This window comes from Indicator indicator, chromosome 3, assembly GCF_027791375.1.
Source record: "Indicator indicator isolate 239-I01 chromosome 3, UM_Iind_1.1, whole genome shotgun sequence".
Classification (NCBI taxonomy): domain Eukaryota; kingdom Metazoa; phylum Chordata; class Aves; order Piciformes; family Indicatoridae; genus Indicator; species Indicator indicator.
This window is the reverse complement of record NC_072012.1, coordinates 34323393-34345723: the sequence shown is the minus strand read 5'-3', so window position 1 is coordinate 34345723 and position 22331 is coordinate 34323393. Positions and strand designations below refer to the sequence as shown.

Sequence of the window (22331 nt, the reverse complement as noted above, 5' to 3'; positions counted from 1 at the left end):
GACTCATGGATGGTAGCCAATGCCTTGTGGGGTTGGCTGAAAAAGTGGAAGAAGAATGGCTGGCAGAGGAAAGGAAAGCCAATCTGGGCTGCAGATCTGTGGCAAGACATTACTGCTCGCATTGAGAGAATCCCAGTGAAAGTGAGACACATCGATGCTCACATTCCTAAGAGCAAAGCTACTGAGGAACAACAACACAACCATCAGGCAGATCTAGCTGCAAGAGTTTCCCAGGTGGACACAAACTCTGATCCTGATCCTGATCTTGACTGGAAACACCGAGGTGAGCTGTTCTTAGCTCGGTGGGCCCATGACTCGTCAGGACATCAAGGCAGAGATGACAGATCCATTGACATTTCCCTGGATGCTATCACACAAGTCATCCATGACTGTGACATTTGTGCTGCTATTAAGCAGGCAAAGCGGATCAAGCCCTTGTGGTACGGTGACCGATGGTCCAAGTACAAGTATGGTGAAGCCTGGCAGATTGACTACATCACTCTACCTCGTTCTCCATCTGGTAAGCAGTATGTGCTGACTATGGTAGAGGCAAGCACTGGATGGCTGGAAACTTATCCAGTTCCTCATGCAACTGCACGTAACACCATTCTTGGTCTGGAAAGACAAATCCTGTGGAGACACGGAACTCCAGAGAGGATTGAGTCAGACAACGGAACTCATTTCAAGAACAATCTTGTAAAAAACTGGGCCAAAGAGCACGGCATCGAGTGGATATTCCACATTCCCTACTATGCACCAGCTGCAGGGAAGATCGAACGCTACAACGGTTTGCTGAAAACCACTCTCAAAGCCAAGGGGGGTGGATCTTTGAAAAACTGGGAGAAACATTTAGCACAAGCAACCTGGTTGGTGAATAGTAGAGGTTCAGTGAATCGAGCTGGACCTGCCCAATCAGATTTGTTGTGAAAGGAGGAAGGTGATAGAGTTCCTGTTACCAGAGAAAAGAATCTGTTAGGCAAAACTGTTTGGGTATTTTCTCCTTCAGGAAACACCAAACCTGTCCGAGGGGTGGTTTCTGCTGAAGGTCCTGGTCACACCTATTGGGTGATGCAAGAAAATGGTGAAATTCAGTGTATTCCACAAAGAAATCTAACTTTGGCTGAGAGAGGTTAAATTCAGAGTGTTGCACAGATACAGCATCGCGCCCAAGAGGAGAGTCTGTAAGATCTACGGTGCACGAACCCTGAGAGCCCTGAGTCACCTGAGAGTCCCTGTTCCTTTCTTCGCTCCATCTGCGAGGAAACAAATTGTTTGCTGTTTTTCCTGTGATTTGACTCTTTTGAATCATCTACATCTGAGATAGCCGGAATGGACTATGGTCTTTATTCACCTATTGTTGTAGATATTATTTTAAATTAGATAAATGGTAGTAGCAGCCAATGGAATTGTTTAGAAGGGGTGGACTGTGATGGTTTGAAACTGTCTTTTTAATTTTTCCTTGCAAAGTTCAGAACAGAGAAAGTGAAAGAATGTAAATAAGTCACTATTGGGTGTAAGAAAGCAAAATAACGATTGTTCTAAACACTTCCATTGGATAGATAGAAATGTTTAAGAACTATTACCCAAAACAAAGTAGGCATTCTGCACATTCTGCGTTCTGCAGTGGAGGCAGTTGCTGGGCTGTCTGGCTGCTGTTTCTTCTTCTCTTCTGGCTGAAGATAACACACTGACCTTGGCAGCTAAGTTAACAACTTTCTGCTTAACTAACTCTGCTTCTCTGTCCAGGGGGGTCTAGGGGGAAGCTCCTGGGAGAGAGAGAGGCCCCTTTGGGAGGGTCCCCTTGGGGGGAAGCAAAGGGAGATCAGTTGTGCTTTTCTGTTGATTGTATATATTTGTGAATGTTGTGAATTTTGTATATTTGTACATATTCATTGCATTTCATTGTAGATTTTAGACTCTGCTTGTAAATACAGCGTTTTCATTTGCTTCCAGACTGGGCTAGCCTGGTTATTGTTGGTGGGGGGGGCAATTTCAGCTCACACCTACACACTTTTTATTTCTGGTTTTAACAATGGTTGTTATTATTATAAATACAACATTGGAAAATTTTACGTAAAAGTCACCAATGGTCTTTACAAAGCACATGCATAATTCTGAACTTGTAAACACAGTCAATCACTCACCATAAAGGTGCATGCCATGGAGAAGGGAAAGGCTGGCAAAGGAATAGACATATTAGTTAAATAACTTAAGCTCCACTCAAATGTAAGCATTAAAGTAACAAGATAAGAGGCAATCAAAATGTTAAATAATTCGCTTGCTTCAGTTGATTGCTTGAAGAGTTGAAGACACTAAAGTTTCAATCAAAACTAATATTTGTATTTCTAGTCATTATTTAAGCTGAACTTTGAGTAAGGTTCTGGAACACTCCTGAGAAAATGGCAGCAAGCTGTAAACACAGAGAGTAGTAACCTGGCCTTTGCCCTCTGACTGAAGAATGACATTTTGCATGACGCATTATCCTTCACCTATTTGAGTCACAAATAGCATCCTACTTTCCTCTGCATTTTCTTATCAGGTAGTGATAGGACTATGGGGAATGGAGCAGAACTAGAAGTGGGTAGATTCAGACGTTAGGAAGAAGTTTTACACCATGAGGGTGGTGAGACACTGGAACAGGTTGCCCAGGGAGGTAGCAGAAGTCTCATCCCTGGAGGTTTTTAAGGCCAGGCTGGATGTGGCTCTTGGCAACCTGATCTAGTGGGAGGTGTCCCTACCCATGGCAGGTGGGTTCAAACTAGATGATGCTTTAGGTCCCTTCCAACCCTAACAATTCATAGAATCATAGAATCAAGAAGGCTGGAAGAGACCTCAAAGGTCATCGAGTCCAACCTGTCACCCTAAACCTTATGACTATCTAAACCATGGCACCAAGTGCCATGTCCAATCCCCTCTTGAACACCTCCAGGGATGGTGACTCCACCACCTCCCTGGGCAGCACATTCCAATGGCCAACCACTCTCTCTGTGAAGAACTTTCTCCTCACCTCCAGCCTAAACCTCCCCTGGCGCAGCTTGAGACTGTGTCCTCTTGTTCTGGTGCTGGTTGCCTGGGAGAAGAGACCAAACCCCTCCTGGCTACAACCTCCCTTCAGGTAGTTGTAGACAGCAATGAGGTCACCCCTGAGCCTCCTCTTCTCCAGGCTAAACAGTCCCAACTCCCTCAGCCTCTCCTCATAGGGCTTGTGCTCTAGGCCTCTCACCAGCCTCGTTGCCCTTCTCTGGACATGCTCCAGCAATTCAACATCTTTGCCAAACTGAGGGGCCCAGAACTGGACACAGTACTCAAGGTGTGGCCTAACCAGTGCTGTGTACAGGGGTACAATGACCTCCCTGCTCCTGCTGGCCAAACTATTCCTGATGCAGGCCAGGATGCCATTGGCTCTCTTGGCCACCTGGGCACACTGCTGGCTCATGTTCATTCTATGATTCTTTCCAAATCTGCAATCTTGATGTCAGCTAAAGCCAAAGTTTCTTAGTTGATAGAGCTTAAAACTACTAAAAGGAATTCTGGCAGCTCTTTTACTGCTTCTGGTACTTCTACAGGTTAACTTGCCTTTCTGGAGAGTATAGGGGACTATTCTTGGTGAACACAGAAATTAATCTTGATTCAGGTTTTGTGTCTCAAAAAGAGGCCTCAGCATCAGACCTCAGACTTGAAATTCTCTTTCTTAGGCTTTTGCTACTGTTTTTCTAAAAACTAACCCTTTCTTGCTACCTTTCCAAATCATTGACTGTTCTCACTGGTGTTTTATGGCAAATCTTCACTCAAGATGGATTCCTCATTAGTGCTTGCTTTGGGCAATGAAAAACTGTGTCAAGATTTTTTATCATTTGACTGCCATGCAAACGTACTACACCTATCAACACCAGAACTTCTGTGCATACAAAGGAAATGTGAGGCTTTCAGAAAGGCATAATGTTCTGTCCTTATACACTATTAACCCCAGCTTCCAACCTTAGACTTTATAACCCCTTAGAGATTTATAATTCCTCCATTCGTCCCAACAAATCCCTTTTCACCTTCCAGACAGCCAAAAAAGGACAGATTGGCTTTGCTGTGAAACCTCCAGTCGAAAATTTACTCAATCATAAGTCTTGCTACAGAGCAATGACAGGCAGTCCTTAATGGTATGCTGGCAGCTCACAAATGGGTGAAAAGAAATCATGTCTAGAAGTCAATCTGTCTATAGGAATATAACTTAAAACACTTCTATTTAATTATGGATTGGGCATGATTTCTTGTCTAAAACCTGAAACCTATCTTTGAAAAATTGCTCTGGTGACCCGATCTTCTTTAAGAACTTTTGGAGATGTTGCTTCCTGTCAACTCTGACTTTTGTATAGGAATATTTTTGGGTTTCTCTGATTTTTATCCTACTTCTGATATTTTTGTACTTCTAGTATTTCTCTCCATTAATATATTGCTTTCCACATCTTTTTATCATTACTTTTTTTTTTCTTAGTTGGTTTCTTGCCATTATTTCTCAGACCTTCCAGTGTCCTTATTGCCTGTTTTCCTCACCACTTCCCTCCCCTATCCCCCCTCCCCCCAACTTTTCTTCAGTCTCTCTTACTTTTTCTCCACTTTTTCATACTTCTCTTTCCATTGTGATTTCCAACCTGCAAAAAAGTGCTACACCCACAGGCTCTTCAGCCACCTTTGATCACCTGCTAGCCTCTGCTAGGCTACTCCAGTAGATCCACCTGCCCCAGTTAACCCAGAGATTCCAAAGCATGAGAGGGATTTGCCCTCCAGCCAGAGGAGGACTAGCACTGCCCTGAAAGTTGAAGCACATAAGGTCAGTTTGCCAAAGTGAGGAGATAGGCAAAAATACATGGTACCAGACACACGCTGCCTCATATATGTCCCCCCAATTAAAGCAGCCTGTAGGGAAAGTAACATGCCACTGTATTGCACTGGTGTACTGACCCCTCTGAGTGCTTGTTAGCACTCACCATACTCAGCATTTCCTCTCACTGATTGATAGGACGATAGATATGTGTATGGCAGAGAGCAGATTCATTACAGCACATTAGCCAGACAGGCAGAAATATGCCCACAGGGGCAGAAAAGCTGTAAGGAATAAATAAAAACTTTATTATTTTTCTTAAACTTCTTTTCCCCAGGCTACAGTGAGGAATACTGGAGGAGTAGGGGAGTGGAGGAAGACCAGAAGAGAAAGGGAGTGGCAAGAACTGGATGGAAAATTTATTAGCATTTAAGAAAAGATTTAAAATACTCATTGCTGGATTCAAAGTTTGGATAGTAGCTGAATCTCTACTTATCTTTTTATTTTCCTTCCCATTGCTAAATGAGAAAGAAAGAATCAGTGCATCAGATATCAAGCTCTCAGAACATCCCTGATGTAACATCTCTGAAATGGCTACCTGGCTCTTCTACTCACTGCAATTAGTCATTCCTCAGTTTTAAAAATGAAAAACAAACTTATATCAGCCTTTATCAACAGCTGCCACCATGTGGTATCTGAAATACCACAGTTAACTTTCCATGTGAATAGAGAGAAATATGGTGGCATCGTCTGATCTGTTCAGAGATGTTTTTTAAGCATCTGTTCAGGGATGTTTTTTTAAGCAGCTTGCAAGAGATGACGTGTCTGATGTGTAGCAGCTTTGCACCCCTGCACACCCCTGATGAGACTGAGGAGTGGGCAGCCTGTGTAATATTACCCTTGACATGTCACCACTGTACCAAACCTCTTCCTCATTGCTCACGCTCAGAGCTGGGAGACCAGATCAAAGTCCAGGGCTGTCAACCACAGTGTATGAAAAATTGCCAAATGACTGATGCCAAAACATATCTGCCAGATACAGATTTACTAGGCAACAGCATTCTTGGTCCCCAGGTCATGAGAAGTTGCCAGCTCTGCCATGGTGAGAGGGAGCAAACATGGAACAGCTAGGACCTATTCCCATTCCCTGTCAGCTGGACTTCAGCCTGTCTGCTGCTGGAAAATACGGTGTGATGTGGAAAGAAAACTCCAGAGGCATTTCATCACCCAAAGGGAAGATGGAGTATAAGTTGTCAACCCTAGATCATTAAAGAGTTGATCCTAAGGTTAAAGATTCAAGGAGCACGTTTTGGGGCAGCGCAGGGACAAGACCTAGTTTGTTAATACACTGGCATTTGCTTTCTTGAGCCCTACATGATTTTTAGAACACGTTAATTCCAACAGATCCACGCTTCACCTCCCTCCTGGATTTCATTTAGGTGCACTTCAAAATTAACTAATTATGTCACAATTAAGAATAGCTTTCTGCAGATAACATAGTATTCAGCAATTTGCTCTGTAAATATCTGTTAGTAATTGTAGGTACCTCTGTGATTGCTGGAGCTTTGCCTGATGAAAAGTGTGTTCCCACTGAAAAAAATCCATTGAACTCAGGATACTGTGAAACAGGCATATGACACTGTGAATAATGTTCATGGGCTTCTTCTTGAGGGTGCTTGTCTGTCCACTGTTGACCCTGTAGCTTTCCTCTAAGCTGAAACTGTAGTCCAGTCAGTGCCTGCAGCATTGCTTTTTTCTTCCCTTTCCACTATTAGCAGAGCTGAAAAAATCACTATAAAACACACACACAAAATAGAAGCAGCAATTTAATTTCTTGCACAATGTACCTCTACTACCACAAAAAAAATAGACAAAAATATCCTTAAATATAAAACCAAATTAGTGTTATGGTTATAAGGCACCCATAAGGACACAATCCCTGACATATTACTGTAAAGGGGAAAAAAAAGATGAGAAGAAACAGTTGGCATTCAGTTAACAATCATGTTTGGGGGTTTGTGACTGACTTTGTTATTCCAAGGGAAGCCAGGTACCAGTCTCTTGGGATTAGGTACAAAGGCGAGAAAAAAGTGGACATGTATGAATCTCAAAGGTGACTGCTGGGTTAATAAAACAGTCTGTTTTCTGTTCACCCACTCTTCTTCTCAGTGTGCAAGTACATTAAAATATGTCAAAAGGAAAACCATTTGCTGGGGAAAAATAATTCAGCTAAAAGTCAAAATTTCCAGCTGGCGTATTGCCTTGGTGTGTGCAAGTGCACTAACAAAGTGACCCACACATCTCACTGGATGAAAGTTGATATCCTCATTAAAGTAGAAACAAACACTTGAAAACAGGAACAACTGCCAGGGGAAGAAAAAAAAAAAAAAAGAGAGAGACTATTGATAGGAGAAACCTTCATTTTTCCACATTCTGTTTCCTATTTGCTTTACAGCAGATAGGATATATTTTTAAGGAACCTCTTGAAAAGTAATGAAGGTAAAACTGATTCTGTATGCAGTAACCATTCCCATTTGCTGGAGGAATTGCGTTGCTAACAACCATCCACATTATCATTCTATGTTCAGAAGAAGAAATATTTTCACAGTCCAGTTTCTAAACTGCCACATCCACACAAGGATTGGTTCCTGCAAAGAGTAACCTTTTCGAAAGTGAATAGCTCTGGGGAAAAAAACTTTATATCAGAAGTGCTCACGCTAGAAAGAGTTTGTAGGATCGGCCTCCAATCCTTTGAAATAAAAACACATTTGTTCTGGTGTATAGTGCCTCTGCCCCCATGAAACCCAACAAGGCTTGAGCATCAGCACTGACTCATTGCAGTGTGACCATTTTTTGTAATATGAACAGCAAGAGACATTAGATCTCTTGTTCCTTGGCCAGGCCCTGGCAGAAACTGCTATCAGATAAACAGATAAATGAGGCAAGTGGTACACCACAGTGCAAGACACTTTTTTTCCTGATGATGATGATGTAATTTTCTCCAGAAAAAAAAGAGAAAAGAGTAAAGAAGTTTTCCAAAATCACCATTCACCACAGCAGAATATATTCAGATGCTGAACAGTCTAAACCACAAATTCTCATCATGGGTGATGTTAGAAAGGACACGCGGGGATCATCTTGTCCATCTGTCCTGCTTAAAGCAGGGCTGGCCACAACACACTACAGTGTTGGGTTTTAATTATTTCCAAGGATGAATACCTCATGACTTCCCCAAGCAACCTATTCTAGTATTTGACCACTTTCACAGTGAAAAAATAAGTATTTTTTCTTATGATGGAATTGAAATTTCCCCTATTTCAGTTTGTGTCTATTGTCTTTTGTCCTGTCATTGAGCAGCACTCAGAAAAGCTTAACTCCACCTTTTTTCACTCTCTCCCATTACATATTTATACACATGAAGAAGATGCTTTTGAATCTTTTGTTTTCTAGGCTTAAAAATGCTAGCTCTTTCACTATCTTCATATAACTCACATGCTCCAAGTGCTTCAGCATCTTTGTGGTTCTCTGCTGGACTCCAGTACATTCATGTCCCTCTCCTACCAGACAGCCCAGGACTGGACCAAGCACTCAAGCTGTAGCCTCCCCAGTGCTGAGAGGGAAAGGATCATATCCTTCACTTACACTGCCTAGTCACTAATTCGTCAGTTTGTTTATGGTGATGCCATACGAGACAACTTAAAAGGCCTTACTATAATTAAACAACACCCACCGCTCTCCTCTTGTCTGCTGAGCTTGTCATCTCACTGTGGAAGCCTATAAGGTTGGTCAGGCATGATTTGGCTTTTTTTCAGTCTGTGTTTTGTTGTTGATCTACTTGTAGAAAACCTTCATGATGCCATTCATGTCCATTTCCAGAGTCAATGCTGAAGAAAACCAACAAATGCCTTGAGCCCTGAAGTAGTCAAGGCAGTTGGACTAGATGATCACTGTAGGTCCCTTCCAACTGAAATTATTCTATTCTATTCTATTCTATTCTATTCTATTCTATTCTATTCTATTCTATTCTATTCTATTCTATTCTATTCTATTCTATTCTATTCTATTCTATTCTATTCTGTTCTATTCTATTCTATTCTATTCTATTCTATTCTATTCTATTCTATTCTATTCTATTTCAATGGAATTTATTAATTTAGCCAATGTTTCAAACCAATGTTTCAATATACATTAACAGGACCTTTAAAAATGTGTATTATGTCTCTGACACTTAGAATTCCTTCCTCTGTTATGCAAATGCATGTTCAAGGACTTTAAAAATGCATTTTATGAAAGTGTTGAACTATGAGAACCATTAAGTAGTTAGTAAGAGCTAATATGCTAATATATATCCAAGAACATTAACAAACATTTTAAAACATTACATAGAAGAATTTGGTAGTGGCAGCAGCAGCAAAGGAAAAGAAGAAAGCCTTGTGTATTTTTCCTTTTGACAAAGGTTTTTAAAATGTATTTCTTACTAGCTAATATACAATAAAGAGGGGACAGCTGTAATTAAATAAAAATGCAAGTTTTAATGCACCAGCATCTCCTTTTCTTTCTGCTCATAAAATAAACATCCCTGCTAAAACTTATCCCAGTATTGCTGACCTCTGCAATTCTGCATAGAGCACTGCCTGAGCGTCCAGAATAAATGTCAGGACAAGAACGTGGCTTTGTTCTTTCAGAGCATCTTCAACAGAGGCTCTGGTGTAAATACATTACAAACATTACAGCACTGCTTATCACAGCAGCCTCTTATAAAAGATACAAGTAAGAGGGAAAGTTGAGGAACAGTTCAACTCATCTGTGCCAATTCAGAAATAAAACCCAGAAATGTTCTCTCTGTCCTAACTACTAATATTGCTTCTTAGCCACAAAGAGTAAGTTTAGGTCTTTTGTACACAGCTTTTGAATCATTGTGCCTGGATTAATTACCTGCTTTGCAGGTATGTGCATATTCAGATCCATACTAAAGCTCAGCAAAAATCCAAAGTTCTCAGAAGATCACCTTGTTCTTGTGTCTGAGCACCAGGCTGCCATAACCATGGGTCTAACCAGTCTTGCTTCCTAGCTGTTCTGCACTGCAAGTGGATTCTGTTCCTTCTCTCAATGGTCCTCTGGCCTGTTTTGGCCAAACTACTCCAATGTGAATACCTGAAAAGTTCTGAAATACAAAACTTGAGAAGATGGCTCTAACTGCCCATTCGTGGTCATTCCAGTCTTATCATGCCCATTTGGTGGTCACCTTTGCATGCTAGGAACCTCATCTTGCAGTCCTTTTGCAAGTAGAACTCTCCATTGACTCGTACATCTTTGTATGAAAATACATACTGGACAGGCAGAGCAGCAGTTCTGAACAAAGGAATTTAGCAAAAAAGAAAAATCTATTCTATTATTTTTGAGCAATAGGACATAAGGACATCTAAACCCACAAATATTATCTTTCTATATATTGAGTACCAGATTTCTTCACCTTTTTTTTAACTCTTTGCTTGGCAACTTTTTACCTGAAACAATTTCTCATGGTGAAGGAATCTGTGTGCATACTTATGATCCCTTAGTCATATTAGTGGGGGAGGAGGACAGTCACATGTAAAACTGTGTGTATAAAAGACATGGAAGATTCAAGTAGTTCCATTTCTACAGGTTTCATTTATCTCACCTATTTTACAATTTAAAAAAGTAAAAACGTAAGCCAAATTAAAATTTTGAAACTGAAATCCAACTTAGCTTACCTGCTTTGCATGACAGCTTACAAATAGCTAAACAAAGTTAATCCTACTTTATTTCTGCAGTAATTTAAAATATAATTTTTCTCTTTCCCTGCTTCTTTCTTTAGAACTGATCAAAAAGTAGCATGGAAAAAAGTTTAAATCGCATTATATCTTTTTAATAGCTTGAGGCTTTAACAATTCTGTGCTCAAATCAATGACAATGAAAAAAACAAAACACAGCTGAAAGCAGTGGCAAAATTGCAAGTGTATATGAGATCTTTAAGAGTTAAAAAAAAGTCATAAGAATTTTGCATGGAGTTTATGTTTAAATTGAAGGTATATATATACTGGTTTGGAAATATCGAAGGAATTTATCCAAAAAACCCTAACTCTGATCTGAAGCAATGGCAAGCAGCAAGTACGTATTTGTGTTGATAGTAGTTTAGTCTTTGTCGATCCAGAAAGGATTAAATTGCTTTTAAAATATGTGGTACGGTTTCTGTCATTCCATGTCTGCCATAATTTTTTTATTTAGTTCCAGTTTGAGTAAAGTGTAAGGTACAGAAAATCTCCCCCAAAAATCTGTATTTTACAAAAGGTCATAGGGAAATAAGTAGGATGAATTAGAATATTAAATGATGAAGATAATGAACAAGTGGGCTTATGTGAGAACTGGAAGGATGATTCACTAAAACACAATTTCAGCAGCATGTAAAAAGTATATTGGTATAATAAAAGACAAGAATGAGAACTGGTCAGAGAGCTGCACTAAGCTATAAAGAGGGATACCCAGGAGATTTGGAATTGCATATCTAGGCACATCACATTATGACTCAGGCAAAAGCCTTGCTGTAGAACATTAACACCTGAGATTCGCACCTAGAATACTCAAATGAACAATAACTATCTTTACCAAAATCCTATAGCCAAAAGATTAATACAGTGAATTAAATTAAAGTAAACAGTAAACATTGGTAAGGGATTTATGAGATGAGTTGCGAAAAAAAGCTGGGAAAAATTACATGACAAATACAGTGCTTGTAACATTATATATATATGAAAAATATGAATACCAAGAAAAACAAAACAAAAAAACAGCCCACCCACAACACAATTATTGCAGAAAGAGAAAAAAAAAAGTTTCCCTTTTAATTATGACTATATTAAGTAGAATATCATAACAATTTTTCATAGAGAACATTGTCCCAATGAAAGTGGTATAATCCCCATCATTTGATTCGTTTAAATTGAGACTTGGCAAAACATTAGTGAAGTTATTGTACAGTAGGTCATGATCCTGTATTGGCAGGGGATGGACGAAATGACCTAGCAGGTCTATTCCCTCTCAATCTTCTTTGATTCCAAAAAAGGCTCTAAGTCAGATGCTTCCATCATTTGTCTACGAGATCAGCAGAGCTCAGAGCTACCACAGGGAGACACGTAAGGGTGAGGGTGAATGTAGACTTGGCTAATAAAATATCAGAAGCCCATAACAGTCAAGAAATTCTTTCTCTTTTATGATTATAAATATACACGTATCTTCTTTTCAGGGTTCAGTGTGAATGACTGCACAGAAAACTAAATTTTAAGACATTGAAAGCAAAATAAGTGTAGAGGTCACTACTGCAGAGGGATCAGGCTGGAGTGGCAGCAAAAGAAAATGTACAGTCCCCTGCCATGAACTTTTTGAAAATGCAGGTCTCAAAAGTACAGCAGTAGCAGGATTTCATGCACAAACTTTTTTTTTTTCTTGATTATCATTCACATAGAAACAAATTTTTGAAGAAAATCTCCTAGAAAAAGATTCATTCCTGCCCATCTATGCTGTTTTCAGTGTCTTTAACAATTGACAGAAATAAAAAGCAATGTTTGAGCAATAACCTAGAACCAAAGAAAGCTATTTAATTTGAAGATGTTCAGGAAAATTTAATACCTTGATTACAACTAGAATTTCTTATTATTGAAAGCAGGAGGTGGTGAGACCAGATCACAACTACTGGTTACAAAGTTCTGTTGTAACCATAGAGTCTGACCATCACCTCAGGGGAAGGGGAGGGGAGGGGAGGGGAGGGGAGGGGAGGGGAGAGGAGAGGAGAGGAGGGGAGGGAGAGGAGGAGGGAGAGGGAGAGGAGAGGAGAGGAGAGGAGAGGAGAGGAGAGGAGAGGAGAGGAGAGGAGAGGAGAGGAGAGGAGAGGAGAGGAGAGGAGAGGAGAGGAGAGGAGAGGAGAGGAGAGGAGAGGAGAGGAGAGGAGAGGAGAGGAGAGGAGAGGAGAGGAGAGGAGAGGAGAGGAGAGGAGAGGAGAGGAGAGGAGAGGAGAGGAGAGGAGAGGAGAGGAGAGGAGAGGGAGAGGAGAGGAGAGGAGAGGAGAGGAGAGGAGAGGAGAGGAGAGGAGAGGAGAGGAGAGGAGAGGAGAGGAGAGGAGAGGAGAGGAGAGGAGAGGAGAGGAGAGGAGAGGAGAGGAGAGGAGAGGAGAGGAGAGGAGAGGAGAGGAGAGGAGAGGAGAGGAGAGGAGAGGAGAGGAGAGGAGAGGAGAGGAGAGGAGAGGAGAGGAGAGGAGAGGAGAGGAGAGGAGAGGAGAGGAGAGGAGAGGAGAGGAGAGGAGAGGAGAGGAGAGGAGAGGAGAGGAGAGGAGAGGAGAGGAGAGGAGAGGAGAGGAGAGGAGGTGACTATTTCAGCTGGCAAGGGATATACAATCATCCAGTCCAACTGCCTGACTACTTCAGGGATGACCAAAAGTTGAAGCATGTTATTATGAGCATTGTCCAAATGCCTCTTAAACACTGACAGGCTTGGCCCATCAACCACCTCTAGGAAGGTACAGCCTAAACCTCTCCTGATGCAGCTTTGAACCATTCCATGCATGGTACCACTGATAGCAGGGAGAACAGATTGGCATATCCCTCTCCCCTATACCTCCTCAGCAAGCTGTAGACAGCAATGTGACTCTTCAGCCTCCTTTTCTCTAAACCAGACAAGTCCAAAATCCTTAGCTGCTCCTCATAGGGCATGCCTTCCATCCCTTTCATCAGCTTTATTGCCCCTACTGTGGATGCAATCAAGGACCTTCACATCCTGCTTAAACTGTGGGGCCCAGACATACACATAACACTCAAGGTGAGGATGTACCAATGCTGAATGCAGTGGGATAATCACCTGTCTTGACTGGCTGGTGATCCTGTGTTTGATGACTGCAGGATGCTCTTTGCCCTCTTGGCTACCAGGGCACTGCTGACTCATATTGAGCCTGCTGCCAACCAGCATCCCCAGGTCTTTTTCTGCAGGACTGCTGTCCAGCCACTCCTCTCCAAGTTTATATTTGTGCCCAGCATTACTCCCTCATAGATGCAGAATCCAGCATTTCAGCTTGATAAATTTCATCCCATTAATCACTGCACAATGCTCCAACCTATTTTCATCACCTTTGCTGTTAGCAAAATCCCAGAGGCATCACTGGATGCTCCAAATGTTCAGAAATAATCTCTAAAAACCATAGAGAGGAAAGTATATATTACCTTCAGTAATATAACTGAATGGTCTCACGACGTTGACTGAATAGTTTAAGAATGGCAGATGAAATTCACTGCCAGCAAAAATTATGTGAGGTACTTGGAGGAACACATTTCTGAGTTTATAGGCTTTTACGGAACTAGTTGTTACCACTTAGGAAAAGGTTTTGAAGCTGAAAAGTTCCTTGAGATGGCAAACTACGCAGAAAACTAGGTAATGCCATGGATTAAAGTCGGTACATTCATACCTCAAACAGTGTGTCCTTCTTGTCTATCTGTGTAAAAAAACAGTACTGCAAAAATAACAAAAAATAACAGCAAAGATGGATGAAGTTATGCCATGGCTTCATGAGGATTAAGTAAACAGATAAAATTCTCCGTTCTGGAGAAAAGAGACCTTAGGCAAGATAGGATAGAGGTATGTGTAAAACTTGCATAGAGTGAAGAAGGTGAAGAGAAAACACTTCGTACTTTTCACTAGTTAAATGTTAGGACTGTCATGTCCATGGTGAAGTGACCACAGGACAAGTTCAGAACAAACAAAAGGAAAACATTTTAACTTGTGTCCCAACTGTGATAATTTTTGTTAGAGGATTATATAAAGATGAAAAAGTTACACAGGTTTGCAATGTCACTGAGTTAACTAATGGAAACACATCAATGGCTATAAATTACAAAAATAGCACATCTCTGGCTTAGGAAGTATTTGAGTCACAGAGTGCTTGAAATTTAAATTTTTTTCCTGGATGACTATGACAGCTTTCTCGAGATGTTCTTTGACTCTCGTCTAGACTTCTACTACTACTGACTGCTAAATCATAGAATCATAGAATGATCCAGGTTGGAAATGACCTCCAAAGATCATCTAGTCCAACCCCCTCTGCAGTAAGCAGGGGCATCCTCCATTAGGTCAGGTTGCCAGAGCCCTGTCAAGCCTCACTTTAAATATCTTCAGGGACGGGGCCCCAGCTGCCTCCCCGGGCAACATCTTCCAGTGTTCCACTACCCTCATGGTAAAGAACTTGTTCCTAACATGCGACCTAAATCTACTCTCCTCTAGTTTGAAGCCATTGTCCTTCATCCTACAGGCCTTCATAAACAGTCTCTCTCCATCCTCCTTGTAGGTTCTCGTCAGGTACTGGAAGACTGCTATTAGGTCTCCCTGGAGCCTCCTCTTCTCCAGGCTGAACAACCCCAGCTCCCTTAGCCTTTCTTTGTAGCAGAGATGCTCCAACACCCTGATCATTTTCATGGTCCTCCTCTGGACCTGCTCCATCATGTCCATGTCCTTCCTGTACTGAGGGGTCCAGACCTGGATGCAGTACTCCAGGTGAGGTCTCACTGAAACAGAGTAAAGTGGTACAATCACCTCTCCTGATCTGCTGGCAATGCATCTTTTGATGCACCCCAGAATGTGATTGGCCTTCTGGGCTGCAAGTTCACACTGTCTGCTCATGCCTAGCTTCGCCATCAGCACCCCCAAATCCTTTTCCTCAGGATTTCCTTTCCCCCTTTCCTTTTCTATCACCTCATCTCCCAGTCTGTATTGACAGTGAGGATTGTTCCGGCCCAAGTGCAGAACCTTGCACTTGCTCTTGTTGAAGTTCATGAGGTTCACCTGGGCCCACCTCTCCAGATTGTCCAGGTCCCTCTGGATGACATCCCATCCCTCTGGTGTATCAACAGCACCACTCAGCTTGGTGACATCTGCAGACTTGCTAATGGTGCACTCAATCTCACTATGTCATTGATAAAAATGTTAAACAGTATAGGTCTCAGTATGGACCCCTGAGGGATACCACTTGTCACTGCTCTCCATCTGGACTTCAAGCCATTGAGCACTACCTTCTGGATGCAACCATCCAGCCAATTCCTTATCCACTCTCCAGTCCACCCATCAAATCCATCTCATCAACTTGGCGAGCAGGGTGTTGTCAAAGGCCTTGCAGAAGTCCAGATAGATCACATCCATAGGTCGTCCCTTATCTACTGACATAGTCACTTTGTCATAGAAACCCACAAGGTTAGTCAGCCCCTAGTAAAGCCATGCTGGCAGTCTTGAATCACCTCCCTGCCCTCTATGTGCCTTAGCATGGCATCTAGGAGGATCTGCTCCATGATCTTCCCAGGTACGGAGGTGAGGCTGTCAGGTTGGTAGTTCCTAGGTTCCTCCTTTCTACCCTTTTGAAAAATGAGTGTGATGTTTCCTTTCTTCCAGTCCCCAGGGACCTCACCTGACTGCCAAGACTTCTCAAATATCACAGAGAGTGGATTGGCAACTACATCAGCCCGTTCCCTCAGGACTCTGGGGTACATTTCATCAGGTCCCATGGACTTCTATATCTTCAGGTTCCTCAGATGATCACACACCTTACAGTGTGAGGGACTGGATATTGAGCCAGAAAAATTCCTGGTATGGTCCACTGTAGTCAATTATTACATTTTTATGAGGAAACATAGAAAAGCATCTCTGGGGAGATACAATTGTTTCCTGTGCAATGTACATCATCAATATCTTTCCCAATCAGCCAACTACAAAAGGAGTCATTGCACCAGAACAGCCTTGCAAAAAATACTCATGTATCCTAAAAGCTACTAAAAAAAAACATTCAGCCACTCAGTTGCCACAAATTTCACTAAGCTTTAATGTGATCAGTTGGACAAGAAAAACATTTGGCTTCTCTTCCAGAACAATTTATTTTAACATGTTCTCTGTGTCATAAGAAGAGAATTGGCTTTAACATAGCTTTCAAAGGCCAGAAAAAAATGTTACACATGTCGCTGAAGCACAGAGAGGTTAAAAATAATTGTGTGTCTTGACTTGTGGCATTAAATGTTAGCAAAAAAACAGCTCCAAAAATAGTTTATTTTGGGAGATTCAGTAAGGGCGGTTTTTATTTTGAGGATGATGGAGTTCATCCCCACCAGAACTTCATGAGCTCAACAAAATCTTTCTTTGTTCTCCTGCCATGTCATTATTAATGACATGGAGCAGAAACATAACCCAATAAAAACATATTGCATGCAAGGAAGACATAATGTGAAACAATGAAGACATCCCATTAACAAGTTATAGCATGCTACAACACATAGCAGGTTTTCATAATATTTTTTTTTTTTAACCAAATGCTTGAAGGTGATGCAAAGTTCTTGTGTATTTGCAAACCTGCAGAGCAGGGGATCTTACTACCTTGAAGAGACAAAGATGTGGAAGATTGGGCTGAAAATGGAAACGAGTATATAGGATAAAGCCACAGTCTTTTGCAAAATAACAAATTATTTTCTTACTGTTTTTCAATGTATAACAACTAAGGAACAGCCTATATACATTAATTGTATGATGTCCTCTCTGGCTTTTGTTGTGTTTTCTGAATATGTACCTGCACACTCATGTAAATACATGCACATTTTCTGCCCACGATAAAATGCATGGAAGTCACTGCTGGTTTACAATCTAAACACTTATCAGCTAATATATTTTATGTTGTAGTTCTAAGGAGAATATTTCCGTAATAGAATTCCCAGTGCCTTTCAGTAGGACATGTGCTCCTCAGTTAGCAACAGGATCTGAAAGTTCCACAACAGTGTGTCTTCCTGCCTTCAGCATCAGGATTACAGGATAAAATAAAATTTAATAATATATTCAAAGGAATGTTTAAACACAGTAACAAACATCACAGGCTATAATATAATTAATAGAGAAACTTGAATCATTAGCTATGGATGCCCTCAGCTGTTAGAGGGCTTGCCAGTGTAGAGGGTGGTCAGAACCAACCAGGAGTTTTAGTTCCTTAGAGTGGCCCTGTGTCCTTCATATTAATCCATTCTCTGGACTAGCAAAGATCATCTAATCTCTCAGCCTGAAAAACATGCTAAAATATCAGCATTGTACCTTTTTTTACCATATTTTTCTATTTTCTTCTATTGTACATCTGCATAGAATATAGATTGTAGTAAGTTCATTAATCACTCCTTGATGCCTTACAGACTATCACAGTATCATAGTATATTAGAGGTCGGAAGGGATCTCAAGAGATCATCATGTCCAGTCTCCCTGCCAAAACAGGATCACTTAGGGAAGTCCGCACAGGAATGTATCCAGGTGGGTTTTGAATGTGTCCAGAGAAGATTCCACAACCTCCCTGAGCAGCCTGTTCCAGAGCTCCCTCAGCCTCACTGTAAAGAAGTTTCTCCTCATGTTGAGGTGAAATCTTCCATGTTCAAGTTTGAAACCATTGCTTCAATACAGCTACTATGTTTGAAAATATAAAAGCATGCACATTAATAACACAGCCTAAAAGGATACATGCTTGAAGACCTATATAACTCCGTAAAATAAATTAATTCTATCCACCAACAGTAAAGAAATAAACACACAGTCCTTTGATCGATATACTTGAATCCAACTCAAATAGACGGAAGGAGTAACCTCTCTTTCCTGATTTGTGGCATCACATCATGGGGTCTCTGATTTAGTAAGGCAGAAGTATTAGTTTACATTAAATGCCTAGGGCTATATATGGCCTAGAGGTGGTGAAAAAGACTCCATAAAGCCTTCTCCATCTTTGTTGCCAGACCTTACCTCATAAAATAGTCCACCTCTGCTGACAGTCTGCATGCACACTGATCAAAACTAGGCGTACTGACAGTAACTCTGATTCTACTTCACTGCCCAAGCCAACCACATACAGCCTTCCCAGCCTTTCCACATCCAGACAATGGATTGCAATGCATGACAAGTACAGTGACACACTAGCACAGAAGCATCTTATTAAAATCAAAAGCCACAACATGTGCTGTCCTTTGGAGTTCCCACTTCCACCCATAAACAGTCACATTTATGTAGTTGTGGATGCCTCAGCACCACAGGGTCAGAGACAGGCTGCTTCCTGACCCAAACTGGGCCTCCTGCAGTCCTTTGGGTTTCCCTTCCGTACAGGTCTTAGGACCTTCTAGGCAATGCACTGCAATGGTATGCATGATCTGTGTTAAAATATGGATCTTTCAGATGAATGAAAAACAGATTCAAGTTTCATAGATCCTCTAATGAAAACAGATTGCATCCAGTACAGGGTATAAATTCAAATCAGATAAGTCTGACAGTCTCTCCTTCTTCAGAGTATTTCTAAAGTGTTACGAACCCACTTAGTCAGGTAACTGTACAAAAGAACATGCAGTTTCATGATTTTTTTTTTTTATCATAGTTTGGTTTTAAGCTTCTTAACTCTCCAATTTTTTTTTACTCTCAGAAGAGCCAAAAGGTTTTCTTGGAAGAGAGAATGCATGAGATACTATTGTATTCACAGCCTGAGGGAGTGAGGATTAAAAAAAAAAAAAAAAAAAAAAAAAACAAACAAAACCAGACAAGAGCATAATACTAACGAAAATACTTTACATGTATGTATGATCACACTAATTAGGGCTGCAAATATGAAGAATACATTTGGGTGTATTTTTACACCAAGTATTAAACTTTTTAAGGCCAAATACTGAGGGGAAAAGGGAGTAACACAGTCCATAAATGAGTATATACAGTTGATAAATTTTCCAGTGACATCAATAGTTATTCCATAAAGCTGTAAAGAGGCCCTGTGCACCAATACATTAACAGTGACTTTTGTATGGGAAAAAAGAACAGGACATCATGCTCTAGACCATGGACTAGCCTGGCAGCAGCTATTGAGAGCAATGCAGAATCCTGTCATTATACATCTTTGCTGAGAAAACTGTAACAACGTGTGCAGCAGATCTGCTATCAGAAGCACAGTTGCTATGTATCAAGTAAGATGAAGAGTACAAAAATTCCTCCAGCAGACAGCCTAAACTAACCTGCTGGCCAGTTTTAAATTCCTGACATTTCTCAACTATTCAACATCTGACTTTCCTGATTCAATGTTCTCCTTCACCTTCTTCTCTCTATACCAAGGGGAGCCCTGCAAATGAAACTAAAGCATCTCTTTCAGCCTCTTTTTGTGACCTCCAGCAGGCAAAAGATCAGCTGTGAAAAAGTGGTTTTGTAGTCTCTGCAAGTATATGCTAGACCAATACTCAAAGGGATGCAACAGTTTTGCTACTCTAGTTTAGGAAACAAATCTACAACTTGTGAATCTAATAATCTGGGATTCTTATTTAAATATTATGAGGGGCTTATATATAAGATCTTTTATCTCTCAATCCACCAGCAACCAGCCATGGAGTGAGACTCAAAGTGCTAGATAAGAGGACCAAAGCCTCTACCTACCCATAGTTATAACCATTTACATGAGCCCTAAGAACAGGATTTTAAATCTTCGTGATGAAGCTTTATTAAATGCCATCACTGATGCACAGTTACTATGTTTTACCTACCAGCATGAGTATGAATTCGGCAGAATCAGGCTAATAACATCAGTTATGAGGATCTTGCATAATCTTTATACGTCTCACTATTTGCCTTCCTTCTGGGTCTATCTCTATTATTATTATTCTCCTCAAGCAATATTCTTCCATGCTGGACTAAGAGATATAACAGGCTGATACTTTTTTACTCAGAGAGTTTCCTTCTTGTTCTTCCAGGATACAGTTTATTTTCCTATGACTGCCACAAAACGGAAGTTTGGCCTCTTAAATTACTGGATCTTACATCAGGCTAGAAGGCCATTTACCGTCACGTATCAGGGACTCTTCAAGCACTGTGCTGCCCTTGCCTTACTGCACTTTGACTGTCTATTAGGTTGCTTTCTGTTACATTTCTGAAAGATTTTCTCCTCTTTCACCTTTCAGTCTTTGAGCATGAACTCACAGGGCTGCATGGAAGGAATGCAGAGAGTGTCCCGAGGACAAGCAGAATTACTCTCAAGCGAACACTAACTGCTACCCAACTGCTACCCAACTGCTCTCCACTGATAGAAGTAGAGGTCAGTGCTCCTATTTTGGCACTCTAGAAATCTTGGATCTAATCAAGTGATTGATTACACGTGCATTGTTGTACCACAAATAAAAATCAAGGTGTAAATACATGCATTAAAAAAAAAAAAAAGCATCAGTAGAAGAAACACCAGTTACTGAAGCCTTAAGATTTATTCTGTATTAATTACACATGCTATCTTCTACAGAATGCTATGATTTAGGATCTTTCTTGTTCACCTGTCTCGAAGTACCCATCACTAACAGGTTCTTTCCAGAAACACATTAAGAAATGATCTCTCTCATTTACGTACTCAGCGTTGCCTCCTAAGAGGGTTGCAACCTGTGACACTTAACCACTTTTTCAGTGAAAAGCAGAACTGTGCAACAGGTTATGAAGTGAGAAACTCCACTGGTGGGTTTTCTGGGAATAGTAGAATCTAACCAATTCACCTGGAGTTTGGTTAGGATACAGGGCTTAGCATTCCTACTCTTGCTAAAACTACCGTGCAATCTCGCAATTGCAATGAAACACAAACTTAGGCTTCTGTTTCATCCAAGTAATAACTCAGCAATGAATAATGTCTCACAGCTCTCCATAGTTGCACTGGTACTTTCTTAAAATAATGAACTAACAGTTTGCTAAACCACTTCCAAAGCACCATACTGCACCTAGACTATCTTTCTGATTGTCTCACATTCATAAAATACATTTCAGAAGTCCTGACAAGATCACAAAGCATGCACGGCATGAAAATGCAGCAAGCTTGCTAAGCACTGCTTGGTGTAGCTCACTAGATTGGTCTGTTTTCACTGAGTTAAAGCTTTAAGGAACAATTCAAAAAGATGTGGGGTACTCTGGATTTGATTTGGCAATATTAAAACATGAGTGCCATTACTTTGGATCAGCAGACACTTCCTTTTAGCACTAGTAGACATTTAGAGTGTCATCTTCATAGAAAAATCTGCATTTAAAAGAGAAAGCTCCCAAGAAACCTTTCCTGTATTACAGGGATTGACTTTCCTCTTTCAAGTTCTGCTCTAACACTTTACCCAAAATAGCACATAAGTCTGTTTCAAAAATATTGCAGACTTGTTTGCTAAAAAGAAAAGAAATTCACACTGAAAACCAAAACTAAGTGAAATAGTTTGGATAAAATTACAGGTTATTTTTCTAGACAATTGATATTTGATAAAATTTCAGAAGAGATATATATAGATATGAGTTTTATTGAATACTTCTAAAACTTTTATACTAAATGCTTATGTAAGCACATCTTAAGTCACTTGTCAAATTAAAGTATCAAATACTTTTTAAGACACTCTGAAAGTGATACAGTTCATGCTTCAATTAGGAAGATAGACTACATGCATGATAACCATAAACTTATTAATGGAGAGCAATTAACTAA

General features: G+C 40.7%; 1 protein-coding gene across 1 annotated transcript in view; it reads right to left on the bottom strand.

Annotated features, from left to right (window-relative positions):
- The window catches only part of TFEC (transcription factor EC), a 101003-nt gene extending 94443 nt beyond the window's left edge, over positions 1-6560 (bottom strand). The window contains exon 1 of the mRNA XM_054399379.1: positions 6360-6560. Within this exon, the coding sequence (XP_054255354.1) occupies positions 6360-6560 (201 nt within the window). The remainder of the gene's footprint in view (positions 1-6359) is intronic.
- Positions 6561-22331: the final 15771 nt, after the last annotated feature.